Source organism: Podarcis raffonei, chromosome 1, assembly GCF_027172205.1.
Source record: "Podarcis raffonei isolate rPodRaf1 chromosome 1, rPodRaf1.pri, whole genome shotgun sequence".
Taxonomy (NCBI): Eukaryota; Metazoa; Chordata; class Lepidosauria; order Squamata; family Lacertidae; genus Podarcis; species Podarcis raffonei.
In genome coordinates, this window is record NC_070602.1 from 97,839,641 (window position 1) to 97,857,415 (window position 17,775).

The 17,775-nt window shown below is 41.7% G+C and overlaps 1 protein-coding gene across 1 annotated transcript in view; it reads right to left on the reverse strand.

The window, feature by feature from the left end:
- NXPH2 (neurexophilin 2) overlaps positions 1-17,160 on the reverse strand; it is a 28,985-nt gene extending 11,825 nt beyond the window's left edge. Inside the window, exon 1 of the mRNA XM_053405787.1 lies at positions 16,542-17,160. Coding sequence (XP_053261762.1) covers positions 16,542-16,601 — 60 coding nt within the window. The 5' untranslated portion in view covers positions 16,602-17,160. The remainder of the gene's footprint in view (positions 1-16,541) is intronic.
- Between the last annotated feature and the right edge of the window lie 615 nt (positions 17,161-17,775).

Here is a 17,775-nt window from a genome sequence, read left to right on the forward strand (position 1 = left end):
ATGCTGTCTCTGCTGCCATGTTTCTTCTCAGCTTTTTATGTGGATGTATGATCTAGTGTGTTTATATGCATCTATGGGCGGCCTCAAATCTATTAAAAATACATTAAAACATCACTCATTAAAAATTTCCCTAAACAGGGCTTCCTTCAGATGTCTTCAAAAAGTGAGATAGTTGTTTGTTTCCTTGACATCTGACAGGAGGGTGTTCCACAGGGCGGGTGCCACTACTGAGAAGGCCCTCTGCCTGGTTCCCTGTAACTTCGCTGCTCGCAGTGAGGGAACCACCAGAAGGCCGTCGGTGCTGGACCTCAGTGTCCGGGCTGAACGATGGGGGTGGAAGCACTCCTTCACTAACTTTTGATGAACTGGAAATTATTCTTAGAATATGATTCTGCCCAAAGATACTCTGGTTCTCATGGGGAATTTCCTCCCAATGCAAATGCTGTATGAGACAATGGATTTTTCCCAGGACTGCAGCAAGGAAGGAAAGAGTTAATTTTCCTTTCTACCTGCTGTTCATTATTTTTAAAACCCCAAACCATGCATATTAAGGGCTGGATTCAGCTAATCTGGTGGAGAAGCAGAACTATTTCCTCTGTGCTTCCCCCAAATCCACTCTAGAGGGTCAGGAGAACCCCCAGAACAGCATACAGAGGAATGAAATAGGAGATCCTTCTATCTGAAAAGCAAAAAAGCTTGCATTGACAGAACAACTATAATAGCACCAAGCTGAATTCCGCCCCTCATGTCCAGTTTAGTCCTTCTGAACTCTTGCCCACGATCTATGAAGGATAACCAATAGCGGTTATAGAGAAGAAAATCCTGTTTGATGGAAGCAGTTGTTGCCCTGGACATGATACAGAAGGTAAACGCTTGCAATACTGGAGTCCTATGACTAGAACCACAGAAAACACAAAATAAACATATACCGAATAAGAAACAATTTGACAAAACTGAAGAGAGTTTGGAAGTGAAGATGATAACACTGTTAACTTGACAGAAATACAACTGAGATTTTTTTTTTTTAAGAAAGCTGTTATACAAACAGACACTCAATTCAGATCAAAGCTGCAGCGACAGCAAAGGATTAAAGCCCCTTTCAGGCCACAGTCCCAATCCAGATAACCTACACCCCATGCATGCTATTTGATTAAAATTGTGAATTTCGGGAATGACATGACACCTAGTTTTGTCCTAGAGTCACCATGAACTGGCTTCTTGGTAGATTGGATCAGCAAGTCAGCAATGCTTGTCAAAGCTCCAATGTTATAATATTCTCAATGTTCCAGCTACACAGAGATCAAGATTCAACATTGCTTTACAAAGTTCTTCATCCCGATGCACTCTGGGATGTTTACAAATAGTCTGTTCGACTCCCAGAACCATTCAAAAACCAAGGCGCGGCTTCTGATTGGCTGCAGAAGCGTCCTGCAGCCAATCAGAAGCTGGATGGGAAACGGCAGACGTTTGGCTTCTGAAAATCATTCAAAAACCAGAAAACTCACTTCCGGGTTTCGATTGTTCCGGTGCCAAGGCATTTTAAATCCAAGGTAGGCCTGTACTGCTATACAAATATAGTCAGAAATGAGTTCCATTAAGTCTGAAGTAAGTATGTATAGGATTGCAACCTTAGCTGTTTATTCCTAGGTTTCCATTTCATCTGGTGTTGGCAGTTCCCCAAATCTGGTGATTTCAGTGTGAATTCGCATAGCAGAACCCTGCAATTGTACACCTTCAGTGAAGTGAAGCATAACACAGAGGGCTTGTAGTCATCCTCAAATGAATCTGCTAATTAATTTTTTTCTAGTTTGCTCTGGTTTGTTGTATAGTCCAATTAAGTTGCTAAGCCAGTCTCATCCGAGTAAATCAACCATACAGTTACATAATTTTTTTCCTAATAAACAGTAGTAATTACATGTACTAGGTTCTAAGGCCGCCAGATGCTCTAAAGCAAAAGCTTTAATTTATTTCATCTAAAAAAAATTCAAAGAAACAACCCATTCATGTGTGATAGTTTTTTAAATAAAACCAAATAAGTTAATTCTTATTTCAATGTAATGTAACTCAGATGCATAAAAGAAAAGTAGAGAGAATAAAGTAGCTATATCCCGCTCTCGCTCAGTTCACTGCCGATTTATTATCACTATATATATAATTATGCACACACAATGTTAACAACTCAGTCCTGTAAATGTCTCATCAGAAGTCAGGCCCATTTAGCTCCGTGGAACTTACTCCCAGGAACATATGCACATGATTGCATCCTAAAGACTTCTTATGCTATAAAACTATTTTAGCAAACACTGCCTGAGCGCTAAGAGAAACCTGACACAATAAATTCCACTCCAAAAAACACAGCAGTAAAAACTAGAATTCAAAAGTATTCTGAAGAAGTTGGTCTTGCAAGCTGAACGGGGTTCACTTCTGAGCTTGCAGTTGTTAGGCTTGGAATATCACAGCACAAATAGTAATTGCACTTTGGTTTAGAGGGAGAGCAACGTTCTCTGTCAGCTGTGACTTCTCTGCCTGAATAAGCACCAGAATGTCAAGACTGGGGAAGAACTACCATCTGTCAAAACATGGGTCCTTAAAAACTAGCAAGAAGTCACACAGTAAGTAGGAAAATGTAATATAAGCTAGATAGTTGTGTAACCAACTTAATGGGGATGCACAAACACTTCAGATGATTTCAGAAGTCAGCCGGAATGTTTTGGAGCACATAGATGTGCATATATCTGGGGCTTTCAGTATTATGGTAAATAACTCTTGCACCCAAAAGACTGACAGCACAGGACTGTTCTTTTAGAGTTAAATTTTATGGATCAAGCAACATTATTTTTAGAAGTAAAAGGACACAAATGTAGTGAGGCTTCTGGAGCATGCTCTGGGCAAGATGCAGTTAGATCTTCAAGTAAGTCCACAGAGAAGCATAAATTGGAATCTCTTACACTTCTGGGCCTTGGGACTTTTCAGTCCTCCAAAACAGAGGAGACCAACACAGTGCTCTCCAGAAGTTTCTCAACTACAACTCCCATCATCCCTGAACATTGGGCATGGTGATTTGGGCTGATGGGAATTGTAGTCCAACAATGTGGAGGGCATCACATTGCTTGTCCCAGCTCTAAAAGGATCTAGAGGTTGCATAATGCTAGTATTTATATAATTCCACAATATTTACATTCATCTAGGTGGTTCTTACTGCAGAAGAGCCTACCTGCTCTTCACCTGCCTTCATCAAATGTTGTGTGTAGTATGGTTTGCTGTCTGGCTGGGGGCAATGAAGGAAATGAAAAATAAAATAAAATTGTATGTTAAAATGCTAATAAGCCACAGCAGTGAACATCTAGGTTTTAAAGAAACCTGTTCTGATGGCAAAGAAACCTGTTCTGATGGCAAAAGTGAGATTCTGACACACCAACTGTAGGGAACTGAGGCATTTTTGCTCCCCTAAACGTTTGAGGGGGCTTAGGAAGCCGAGCCTGGTGCAGTTTCAGTGGCCAGCTCCTCCAGAATGCTTGGCATCCTTCAGACAACACAACGTTGCATCATGTGTCACATCTCTCTCACACACAATGAAAGCCGGGCCCCATCAATCTTAGGGGCAACTTGGCAGCTCTGCCTCATGACATATGTAACTCCATCTATAAAATAAGTGCGACCTGAAACAAAATGTTGCAGTACGGAGTGCTCCTGGTCAGGGTTCTAGCCAGTCATACCCATTTCCAGGATACTCTATTCCACTTCCCCTTCCTTATTTTCCTCCTCCTCCAACAGTCAGTCATGCCTACTGAGTATGCTCAGTCCTCACTGAGTGGGGTTTTGTTTTTTTTGGGGGTCCCCCTAAACAATTTTCATATTTATGCAAACCTTGGAGTCAACCCAAACCTGCTGACACGTTTTGCATGTGGGTGGTGCCATATTATTTACTTATTTTAAAGATTTATACCCTACCTGAATTAATCTCAAGGCGGCTAACAACACAATAGTAATAACACACACACACATACCGAAAACAGCTCACGTATGCACACACAGCTTCAAGCTGTTGACTGCTGGGTGGAGCCGGAACATGCTTTCCTTTAGTTCTACAGTCCCAGGGTAACAAACTGTTGAACCAGAAGATTCTTTATGAAGTTTTTCCTAATGTCTAGCTAAAATGAGTTTCTTTACCATCTCTACACATTAGTTCTAGTCTTGTCCTCTGAAGCAACAGAGAACAGGTCCACCCTATCTTGGGTAGCCAACACTTCAGCCTTTCTGGTAGCTCTTGTCTGAACACCATCTAGGTGTAGCATCCCTAGAGCTACACTCACCTATGGACCTGTAAAATTCTAAGCCTTTTAAGAGTGAGGGGAGATTCATATACAGTGGTACCTTGAGTTACAAACACCGCATGTTACAAACGATTCAGGTACCAAACTCCGCTAACCTGGAAGAGTTACCTCAAGTTGAGAACTTTGCCCCAGGATGAGAACAGAAATCGTGTGCTGGCGGCGCAGTGGCAGCAAAAGGCCCCATTAGCAAAAGCACGCCTCTAGTTAAGAACAGTTTCAGGTTAAGAACGGACCTGCGGAATGAATGAAGTTCATAACTAGAGGTACCACTGTATGTTAATTCAGTTATAAATGCTGCATATCAATTCTTGTTTGTGTTCTGGACTGTCTTCCAGTGATACGAGCTTAGACATTTATCACTGTTATACCCAGATATAAAAATTCCTGTCACCACTAGAGCCTTACCAGTAGCTATTTTACCAGTATTATTTCCTGTGACACTAACTATACTTTGTCTATATACAGAGAGAGAGCTTATATCACACCTCAAAAGTCTAGTTAAGTTTTATGCTGTATTACAAATGATCTCCTTCAACAAAGAAACTGAACGCTATAGCTACATTCAAATTTGTGGACACTGGTTACATGTTTAAAAATTGCATGAGCGTTTATCAGCTTTATTTGTTGGCTGTTTGCAGTTTAGTAGCGCAGAGAGCTTGCTGGGGAGACCATGCATTAAAAAATAAAGGACTCAAAAATAACTTAAACTAGGTTTTAATAAGAAAAACAAAAACTCCTTTTACACTAAGTACATTAACAACCAAACCAGACCCAACCACCAACCCATCCCCCAGGGTAATGGGAGAGCTAGGTGCTGCTCCTTATATACTACACCCAAATGCTGACACACCTTAATCAAATACAACTCAGCAGCACCTGCTATGCTTCACAGCTGTAAAGCTGGGTCTCATTATCTTACTCTGGCCCTTGCTCTGGCCCCTTAAAGACATACACATCGGGTGCAACAATGATGAACCTTTACATTTAAATAAACCATTCAACATTTCCCCTGCGGTTCATCATTGTGGAACAAAAACATAAAGCATATTTTGTACATGTCTTTCATGTGTAACCTTTGGAAGTGCTTTAGTAAAAATGTCCGCAATTTGATTGTCACCTGGAACATATTCAAATACAATCATTTCGTCAGCAATTAGTTTCTTTACAAACTGCAAACGTAACCGTAAGACTCTAGTGCGCTGCGTATTGGTCTCTGAACACAGGATAGCAAGTCCGCTCTGGGAATCAAGGTAAACTTTTACTGGTAGTGTTACTTGCATCTGTAGGTCTGCAAATACTTGCAGATACCATTCTACATCACGAGTGGCCTGAACACATGCACATAATTCACTCTCTGTTGTGGAAAGACAAATAATGGTTTGTGTCTGGGACTTCCATTCAAATGGACAACCGTTATAACAAAACACCATACCAGACACACCCCTGCAATTATTTTGTTCCACTGCATGAGATGCATCGCAGAAAATTTCAAAACCTTTGTCAATACATGTTGTAAACTGCAACCTATAATGTTTGGTGTGTTTAAGGTACATTACCACTCTCTTAAGAGCAGAGAAACATTGCATAGTGGACTCTTCCACATTGTGATGCATCTTTTAACAAAAGCTTAACTGTTTCATATTTTACGCTTGGTGAATAACACAAATCATAATCTTCGCCTGGAATTTGTTGAAAACCCCTAGCAACTAATCTTTGTACCTTACAACTTCATTTTTGTCATTCATTTTAACTCTATAAACCCATTTTGAATCAGTAAGTCTCATATCTGGGGTTTGTGGTACAAGAGACCAAGTGTTATGCTCTTTTAAAGAAGCTATCTCAGAGTTCATAGCTTTATACCAATTTGCAGCTTGTTGCTTAGGTAATTTCTGAACATCATTGTAGCTTTTTGGCTCAAAAACTGCCTTATTGGCATACACAGTATTAAAATGTTCATCTGCAAAACGTTGTGGCTTCTGTCTCTTTCTATCTGAACGTCTCAGTCCGGAAGGTGAGTCAGACTCCTCAGACTTAATGGGACTAAGTGAACCACTAGTTTCAGGTTGTAAATCACTGTCAGATTGAAGAGATGCCTGTAGGCTAAGCTCACGGTCAGAAAAATCAAGAGAATCTAACCTCCCCTCGGGTCCCTTTAACTTTAAATCATCAAACAAATCAGATTCAACAGACTTTTTGTCTTTTTCCATTAATTCAGAAGCACCATTTCCTGCTGCTGCTGCTGCTTCTTCCTCTTCTTCCTCAGTATTATCTATACCATCAGTATCTTGGAAGACAGCAACTCCATTCCAATTTACAGTTTGTATCATGCTCCTGGTAATATGAAATTTGCCAGTTGCTGGTATGTAAATTCTGTACGCCCCCTGCTGGTAGCCCATTAATTTTCCCTGGACACTACGTTCACCCAATTTCTGCTTAGCGGGATAATGCATAATTACATCTGAACCCCAAATGCGTAGGTATTTCAGATTAGGGCGTTTTTTAAACAGCTTCTCATAGGGGGTGACATCTAAACCAGAATGATAACTGCGATTTCTAACATAACAAAAGGCATTGAGCGCTTCAGCCCAAAAGTCTTTGGGCAGATTAGCATCGTGCAGATAAGTTTTAACCCCTGCCTGTAGGTCACGCTGCACAACTTCAACAAGCCCATTTTGCCAGGGACTTCGGGGGCAAGATAACTCATGAGTAGTACCCTGCGCTTCCAGGAATTTTTCAAAATCCTCAGAAACAAATTCCCCGCCCCGGTCAGAAAATAGGTTCTTAATTGGTTTGTTAAAGTGCGTTTTTACCCAGTTGCAAAAAACTTTGTACTTCTCAAATGCTTGGGACTTCTCAGCTATTGCATAAGTCCAACAATATCTACTATACTGGTCTATCAGAGTAAGCCAGTACTTAGAACCTCCTAATGATGGTGGGAGTGGCCCAACTAAATCACAATGTACACGCTCAAATGGCTCAGTTACTTTCCTATCTGAGCATCTACCCTTGCGTGCAACCTTAATCTTATTCTTGCAACAGGATAGACATTGCATAAAGAATTTACATGGTTTTAAGTTGAGGCCATTAACAATATTCTTTGTCTTAATTACATCAGCAAAATTCAGGTGTCCCAGAATTCTGTGTGCCTCATGGACACACCCAGAATGAGGCCTTACATTCCTCAACCCCTGGCTTGACTGTGCTGCTCTGCAATTTATAGGCGATTGGGAGTAGGTGCGAAAATACAGTCTATATAAACCATCAGATTCCCGGGCATATAATAGACGTTTGTTCCCATCGAAAAACTCACACATTGACTTTAAGAAACGCACAGTTATGCCTTGACGAGCAAAGCACCTTACTGACAATAAATTGTCCACTGACGGGCAGTAAATGCAGTTCGCTATTGTAATGTTTAAAGAGTCAAGTTTAACGGTACCCCTGCCAAGCGACTGCAAGACTTGTGAATTGGCTAAATGTACATTACCAATTTCCTCTTCGAAAGAAATAAACAAGCTTCGATCGTTGCAAATATGCTGAGATGCTCCTGAGTCCACAACAAAAGACTTCCACTTGGCATGTTTAAGTCTTTTACGATCTGTTGTCCTAGCATGGAAAACTCGCGGCTCGTTTCTGTCTCTACTATACGATGTCGGCTGCTGGGCTGACAACCGTGACTGACGAACAGAAACAGGCTTGGGAGTACTTTGCTTTCTTTTGGATCTGCAGTCCTTTGCAAAATGTCCTTGCTTATTGCAGAACCAACAACGCTTTGCAGCTTTAAATGCAGTTGTATCACCACAAGTTTGCATATGGCGTTCCTCATTCTTTCTGGAAATAGGAGTGCTTATGGCACAAGCCTCCCTTCTATCCAACTCGCCCATTAATCTTGCCGTTACCCCTTCCACAGTTAATTGTGCTGGTGGAACAGCAGATATCTGGCTAGCTATACCATCGAAGTCCTCATTAAGGGAACATAGAATGATAAAAACATACTGAATATCAGGTATGTCCATGTCCCTTCGAATTAATTCGCCGCGTATTGCCTCCAGACGTCTCAAGTGTGCTGCCAAATCACCACCAGGCTGCAACTTCGTCTGGTACAACTGCTTGAAAAACGTCAATGCAGATGCTGACTCTTTTCTAACATGCACTGCTGCAAGACTGTCCCACATTTCTTTGGCAGTTTTCTTATTTCTTATATAGACTACTTGCTGGTCGCTGACTGCCAAATTAATTATCGCCCTGGCTTTTGCATCTCCTTTCGACCAAGCATTAGTCACAGGGTCAGGAGGGTCATCAGTTACATAGGTCCATACTTCTCTAGAGGTCAAAAGCGCCTCCACCCGAAAAGACCATAAACTATAGTTCTCATCTGTTAGCTGTGGGAAGACCAGAGCCTTCTCAGCTTCAGGAACCCGGTCAACCATTCTGGAACTCTTCCAGACCCACAGAACTACGCTAACAGGAGAAGGAGTTTTCAAACCTTTCTCAGAGTCCAAAAATATGCAGTCATCCACTCAGCAGCTGGGCCCATAACCAAAGATGTTGGCTGTTTGCAGTTTAGTAGCGCAGAGAGCTTGCTGGGGAGACCATGCATTAAAAAATAAAGGACTCAAAAATAACTTAAACTAGGTTTTAATAAGAAAAACAAAAACTCCTTTTACACTAAGTACATTAACAACCAAACCAGACCCAACCACCAACCCATCCCCCAGGGTAATGGGAGAGCTAGGTGCTGCTCCTTATATACTACACCCAAATGCTGACACACCTTAATCAAATACAACTCAGCAGCACCTGCTATGCTTCACAGCTGTAAAGCTGGGTCTCATTATCTTACTCTGGCCCTTGCTCTGGCCCCTTAAAGACATACACATCGGGTGCAACAATGATGAACCTTTACATTTAAATAAACCATTCAACATTATTAACTCCAATTAAAAATCAAGTCCCTTTACTGAATTATAGACAACTCAATCCATCCCTCCTCAATTAACATAGCAATCCTGATACACATACAATTTAGCATATTCCTCTCGTTATACAATCACATATTTTATAAAAACCCCAAAAACCCCAGTCTTATGCTAAAATTACAGTAAAAGTACATCAGTACAACTGACTATAAATTTATCATAAGGGAAAATATACAGTTTTAAAACAAGCATTTTATATAAAACCTGAGATTCCTCCTTTCAATAATAAAATAAGCCAATAAAATGAGTAATAACTTCTGTAGGAGGAAAATGTTCAATAACAATTCTACTTCGGCTTTAAATAAACTATATACAGATTGCAAACTGCCTAAAGTCTTTAAAGAGTAGGCAATGGCTGATATAAATAACCGAAGCACTTATGAACTAAAATGTACTTCTCACAACTAACTATTGCACAAGATTCAAAGGATTAATCTCTCTCCAAATCCTGAAATTATTTATAGAATCAGCAATGCTTGCCAAGTGTCCTAAAACACTGCATACATTGCAGCAATCTAACCTAGAGGTTACGAGAGAATAAACAACAGAAGTTAGGCTATCCCTGTCCAGATAGGGGTGCAGCTGGGCACTCTGCACCACTGAGGCTACTAAGCCTCAAACGATAGCCAGGATCCAGCAGTATCACCAAACTATGTACCTGCTCCTTCAGAGGGAGTATAACTCCATCAAGAGCAGACCATCTCCCATCCATCCAGTCTAGGCAACTAACAGTGCTTCAGTCTTACCCAGACTGAGCTTCAGTTTGTTGGCTCTCATCCAGTCCACTACCAAGGCAAGACAATGGCCCAGCATATCCACTGCCATACCTGCAGATGTAGAGGAGAAGTAGAGCTGTGTGTCATCAGCATATTGCTGACAATGGACTCCAAAATTCCAGATAACCCCAATGAACGGTTTCATGTAGATGTTAAACAGCCCAGGGTTGCATGAATACCAGTTGCTTGTAACCACAGGAGGGGAGAATGCTTTTGTGCTCAAATCCTGCTTGTAGTTTTCTCACAGGTCAGCCACTGAGAGAACAGGATGGGCCAGTAGCCTGATTCAGCCGGCTCTTATTATGTTCTTATGTACACACCATACATTTAAAGTGTATGACTCTCCTCATATTGTAGACTTCTAGCATCACTTTAACTCACTACTTCATCTTGGAAATCATAGGAATGTCTTTGCTGTATCTACTTCCACATTTTTAACCAGACTCGCAGTGATCCACTTGTTCGTAAGTGGCAATGGCAAATAAAAATAATCCATTGTGCAGGGTTGTAACATCGGTCAATCGACTGCCTATTATGTGCCTGTGCTAAAATACGGCCCAAACTTCCACAACGGATGACATCATGCCAAAAAAGGCAAGGCAAAAATGCAGCTAACTTTTTTTTAATTGCCTCGAGGTGTTGTGGAGATATCCCATGGGAGAAAGGGCTCCTTGACTGCCACCTTCCACATAGTTCATTATTAGTAATAAATAATACAGCTGACCTGAATTTAATGTCACTGCCCTCACTTATTGCCATTCGTTTATTTTTGTAATATCTCCCTCTTTTTTGTTCTGGTACTAATCAATTCATGCTTTAAATAATGGAACATTATTTGATAAGCCTTGCCTCGTCCAATGTCCAACTCTAGTTGGTTTTTTTAAAAGGGGGACCTCTGTCTTTCTAGAGCTCCTGTCTCCTTGCTTACCGTAGGTAAGACACAAAGGCAGCCCTAGGTGGTGCCTCCAGAAAGCAACCCTGTTTTAACTTGAGACTGTGTTTTGTACAATGTATTCTCTTTCCTTCCTTCAGATTCCAGAACCTGAAGGAAGAATGACAGAAAAAAGCTCCGTGTAGAGTATCTAGAATGCAGCCTGCTTAAATGTTTTGATGTTTGCATACAAGATGGAGAACCACGTTTGCTAGCACTGAGGGAAAAGCACTGTGCAATGCTGATGGCTTCTGCCCTCCCGGTTTCCTTCTTGTTATCTGGGAGACCAGGGTAGAATGGTAGTGAAAGGTGAATTGTGACGAGAGGAGCAGTGTGTGGTAACAGGGAGATGGGCGTGGGCTCAGAAAGGAGGAGCCGGAGGTAGATAACCACAATCTGGGTTTTATGTAGAAGTCTGGTCAATTTTCACTTTAAACACAATCACATCCCATACCTTCAACATTTTACCAAAAATGGTACATCACAAAGATGCCTAGAATTGTGACATAATTTTGCACATATTTAAAGTAGGCTATCCCAGGCTGGAGGGGAGCAGTATGAATCTCACACTTAAAAAACACACACACAACTTTGGTTGGCAATAGGAAAAAACTCTTTTATGCAAGACACTTAATTAAAAAAAAATTATAGTTGTTTTACTGTATACTCCATGCTTGTATAAGAAGCACCTCAATCATCAAGAAGTTTATTCTTAATCTATACTGAAAAAATAATTCTATTTTAAAAAAGAAAACATCAAGGCAGCTAACTCTGTAATACACACCCACCCACACCCAAAAGCTAAAACGCAGATAAGTTTTAACCATAAGATATCAAATTAAATATAAATAATAGAGGGAAACAAACTGAATACTTAACAAGTTAAAAAAGAAAACTTTATTGCCAGACAATATTGCAAGAGGTTTTTAGTTTTTGTTTTATCTCACCATTTGAATTTAAGGAAAAACCCTTCCCTCATACTATGGAAAAGACTTTTTAACAAAATAGCAGCACATTTGATCAAGTTACAAATAAGCATTAAAGATAGATCAGCACTTCTGTTAGCTATAAACATCATCGAGTGCTTTTGAAACCCTTTTCTGTATCCATAGGCAATGCAAAGCTTAATGCACCATTTGCAGAACCAGTTCATAGTCTGAGGACTTCCCTTTTATTATAAGCCTGCGCTGTGATTCATTTATTGTATGGATTTAAAATGTGGAGTATAAAACAACAAAGCACTGCAGCTAGGTTTTGACAGCAACACCATGCAATTTTTATTTAAATTTCCGTTGGGTTTTTTTTAACCTTAAATTTTGTTCATTTGGGAGCTGATTCTTAAAAGACTGTTTTGAAATATATATTTGGCATCTTTGGCTTAGTTTTATTTTTCATTTGCAAGCACCACCAATGAGAATTGTAATAGATATCACAAAAATAATATACCAGGATTTGTTTGCAGGAATCTGTTAAATAGGCTTGATTCAGTGTTAACATCAGTGCCTTAGGGAATGGGCTGTAAAATCCTCTTATACAAGGCACTTTTCTACTGCTAGTGCCTAAGATTGCACGGCTCCTCTAACCTAATTATTAACATGACACTGAATAATTTGTAGCAACAAAACAGCTGAATGGCCATTAACATTAGATTTAAAGAAATGGTATACTGTGACCTTAATACGTACTGGACAAAGCATTTTTTTCCTTTTTACTATTTAGCCAATAACTACCCAGATTATTATTGACTGGAAACAGCAATATTGTTTTACATATATTGACTACCATAATGTTAAACGAATGGTGAATTATGGTGAGTTTAATTATCTTTGATTAGCTACTATCTAGTTTGCAGGGGAAATGGATGGTGTGCAATTTTTTTTTTTACCACCAACAGCACTTTTTACTGTCTTCACAACCTGTATTTACTAAAAACACAGTCTTATAAATGTGTGTATAAATAAACAAAATAAATAAACAAACAATGGAAGGAAGCCCCATTGAACACAGTGTAGCTTACCTTTGTGTAGATATGTCTACAATTAAATGTTTAGTTATTAATTTTTGCCTACACTAAGGCTGCAGTCGTATATACACTTACCTGAGAGTGAGCCCAGTTGAATACAGTGGGACTTACTTTTAAGTAAGTGTTTGCGGGGGCTGCAGCCTGGGGGCGGGGAAATAGGTATAACCTACAAGGTGGTATACCAAGGACATCCTATCAGTTGCAGTAAATGTTTTTCAACAACAGAGAGACTAATTTATTTGTAGTGAAGGAAAACTCATTGAATCATTAACAAGAGGGTGATTTTGTAAAACTTCAACTTAAAATAGCATCTATACAAGGAATCAAAATGGGTACAGCAAAATTAAATAGGCCTTTTGAATTTCTCTGCACAGAGAGACTTGCCAATTCATTATAGTTGCCATAAGATACTGCCCCCAATGTTTGTGTTTTTAAAGTTTTGTACTCTACAGTAAATTTCACCATATAAAAAAAGAAGTTCTGGTTTGTTTGTTTTTAAATGTTTCTTTCTCTCATTGGCAAAAATGCTTGTTACTGTTTATGGATATTGTCCATGTCTATCTTTGATCGTCCATGTCATCTGACTCTACAAATTGTACACCTGGAAGGCACTGGTCATTTAAAAGTACATGTGCACAACTAAATAGCAGACAACATGGTAATACTGTGTCTATGATATGCAACAAAATGTTAAGCACAGCTTTGTATTTGTAATTAGCATATGTTATTGAGTCCCATAGGGCTTACTCCCATCCCAAGGGCTTCTATGGGAAGGGGGAGCATGATAGAAATCTAAATAAATAAAATGTGTAGGATTGCAGGGTTACTTGAATTAATTTTTTAACTTTAGGACTACTTCCCTCTTAAGAATTCTATGATAAAAGTGTTTCATTACACCATTGATGGAGATTTCTCTAACAGCACAGAAAATGAGCTACTCCCCATGGAACTGTTAGGCTATCAGCTGTGAACAGGTACTCCCTTGTGCGCATTTCCCTCCCCTTACAAGAAAACAGCTTTTGATCCTTTAAAGTAATCAACACAAAGCAATTGTTGTAAAGCCACAGCAAAAAAGTTGACATCATCCAATAAAATGTGGAATAAAACCAATGTCCGTCAGAAGTTTTAATCGGTTCCTTTGATTATCTGGTTGATTTAAAATAACAAAAATAAAAATGGGTCGGGGTATTTCAATTTACCTCTTTCCTGACCAGCAACTTTGTAATCCATTAACTGCTTTCCATTCACATCCCTAACCCCTGTGTGGTGTTTAGCTGGAAACTCTGCTCTAAGAATATAAACAGCCTTTTATTGTTCAAAAAAGCAAAGCAGTGTGAAAGCAAATATGAGTGTCTTATCGCAGAGCTGCAGCTCCGCACTTCACTGCTATGATAAAGTGCCACAGCAAAAAAAAAAAAAAAAAGGAAAAAGGAAAACAGCCCCACAACATTACAAGACAAGCACAATCCAAAACCGGATTAGAATTTGACATAAGCTTCCTCAAAAACTAATCAATCAACTCATGCTGTAATATTAGAATCCAGCCCTTAAGGAGGCTGTCTAATCCCTTCAAGGTTTATTACACATCCCCTTATTGACTGTAGTCACACACACACATAAACTTTCAGCCAGAATGCAGCCATGAGGAGAAAAATAAAACTTTGTATCCTGTTGTGTGCAAACAATTAACATCTTCCTGAAATGGAGTATGATGAAATACGATTGCAATGCTATTTTTGTTTGATTTAGCTCCTTTTGCTGCCTTACTCCATATATTTAATGCACCAGTTAGTTATTCAAGTAAGTTTGTTACAACTATTTACAACTGTATTCTCTACACTCTGATTAGTAGCAGTGTCTTGCTTGGAGTTCTCCACAACTTCAGCAAACCAGCTTTTGCCATTTGCTTCTGACTGCAATCTTTGGTTTACTCCCATTATATTCTGCAGGGTTTACTGCTAAGTACAGCAACGGTATTTACAACTGAGCTGTAGTCCACCCAAAGCCACAAGATACCACAAGAGAATAGACAGCAGTACTGTACTTTTACATCATCTATAGGAAATGTAAAACGAATTTTGAAACTACAAAAAGCAAAGAAATTTAATTTAAGCTGCAATCCTATGCAGTTACATGAAAATAAAGTACCACTGAAAACAGTTGCTCCAGAGTAAACATGCACAGGGTCCAGCTGCATGAGCACCAGATAATTGCATAAGTAGTTTATTGTTTGAGTGAGTGGCTGTCAACAGTACAAGATTCTTATTCACAGGTAAATATTCGCAGATAAAACAAAACAAAATATTAATTATAAATTAAAATAAACTTATTTGCAAATTGCTTAGGACCAACCAAAGTGGACCCTAGTCCACGAAAGCTTGTGCCATAACACAACTGTTTGTCTTCAACGTACCACAAGGCTACACAAGGTGATGGTGATGTATTGATGTATTAAATAAGTATGTAAGACTTTTAAGTAAAAAGTTGCTTCATAGTTGCACCACACAACATCCTGTTTAATAACATTGATTCAGAATCGTAATATTGAGGAAGCAAAGCCTGCAAATATATGAGCTACCAAAAAAACCAAATCTGCTCAACAGGCACATGATTTCTTGTAAATTAGAAAACTGTAAGAAGCAACAATGTAACTAACTTTCTCTAGAGGCACCAGATACGGAGATGATTGTAAAAAGCCAGTTCTTTATTATCCAAGATTTCCAAAGGGCTTATGGCAGTGCAACCCTAGGCATGTCTACTCAGAGGAAAGTCCCTCTGAGTTCAGGGGCACCTACTCCTGCGTAGCTGTGTTTAGAGTTGCAGCCTTACTTCGGTTACACTAACAGCACATAAATGGAAGATCCGAAAACCTTAGTCCAAAGCCGACAATATTCAACATGTTGGACACAGGCCTTTCGGGAATCCCAGTTGAAAACTGAAAAAAACAAGACGATATTGTTAAGCAATCCCGCCTTGGGCTTTACTGGGCTGCTCTAACTCAATCGAATTCTTTCCCCTCCGAAAGCGAACACTTGCGTGTTCCCCGTCGAAACGACAGCATCGGAAGAGACGCGAGGTGCGCCCAGGAGCTCCTTAGGTTTCTTTGGCTGCTTAGAAAAGGGAAAAGTTTCCACCAAGCATCCGAGCCCAAGCGATCGAATCGAAACGCTCACCCTCCTCCTTCGCAAACCAAAGACACACCAGGCGCGGCTAGCTAGTGAGAGATCTCGCCATCGAGCCGCGCGAAATGTTGGCGGCGGAGGCAGGTGCGCGCCCCATTCATTCCCTGGCATCGCTGAGATGGATGGTCCACTCCCCCCCCCAAAAAAGAGGGCAAGGGTGGGAGAAGAGATGGAGAAGGGGAGAAAACCCGAAAAAGAGAAAGGAAAGACCTCATGCATTACGAACTTCTCCAGCGTTCCTAAAGCTTGCAGAGAAATAGGGAGGCAAAGCCTAAGAGCGCACTCCGTTTGCGCCCAGGCAAAGCGGGAGACTTACAAGCGGGAGGAAGCTGTGCATCACCACCAGGAGAGGCAGGGGCTGCCGCAGGTGCGCCATCCTGGCTCGGAAGTCTTAAGAGATGCTCTCCTTTCCTCGGGTCTGGCTCATCTCCACTTTAGGGGGCAGGACTGAGTCCAGGGACATAGCACGGCGCGGCGGCGGCGGCGGCTTCGTCGCCGTCTTCTTCTGCCTCCAGAAACTGCCACACGACAGACATACACGCGCTCGCCGAGAGGCGCGCGCCCGTCAGAGCGGACGGGCAGAGAAGAAGAAGAAGAAGAGCCCCCGCGAAGACCCCGAGGCGAATCCTCCGGCGCTCACTCGCGCAGGCGCCTCTTGGGGTCCCCTTTCGCGCGGGGGGCGCCGCTCATGGCTGGCGGCGAGGCGGGAAAGAGCCGCGCAAATGGCCGGAATCAACGGCGGAACGTCGAGGTGTCCCTGGGAGAGGTGGGAGGGGCGGGCGAGAGTGAGGGCATTTTCACACACGCCCCGTGAAGAGATGCGGTGGTGGCGGCGGCGGCGCAGCGCTATGCCAGCCACGCGCGTCAAGCAACTCGGCGGCGCCTCCCCGGCTGCCTGGAGCGGGCGAGGGAACAGGAGGAGGGCGCTTTGTTCGCGCTTGGCGGGAAAGCGCTCTGAGGCGACGGAGCGGGGAGGGGCGTGGCTCAGCCCGGGGCGTATTAATGAGCGCAGTTGGGAGCAGGGTGGGAAGTGTGTGAGGCGGCCGGGGGGGGGGGGGAAGGGCGGCGGTTTTTGGTCCTTATGGGGACCCCTTGTGGTAACACGCCTTTGGACGAGCTCCCTTGCAGACGGAAGAAAACCTTCCCAGCAAGGGGCAGAGGGATGCCTGAGGTGTGCCAGGTGGGTGGTCCCACCTCGTCTCCACCCAGGAAGGAGCAGAAGGGCGCTGCCCAGAGAAAGAAGGGGGCAGCCAACTCTGCCCGTTTTCCAGCCCAGGGAGGGAGAGAGCGCGGGAGTCAGTTGAAGTGGGCAAGGCAGCAGTTCAGTGGAAGAGTTCCTGCCTGAAACCCTGCAGAGCTTTCGGTCAGTAGGCAATATTGAACCAATGGTGCTGACTCAGCATAAGGCAGCTTCCGGTGTTCAGGTGTTGCTTCTTCTCATCGCCAGCCTGCCAGCCTCTTTGGCTCTGCCATGGTCTGCCTGCTGGCTCTCTTTGGGCAACAAAGTTAGGGAGAATTGGATGCAGTTCTCACCACTGTGCCTTCCATGC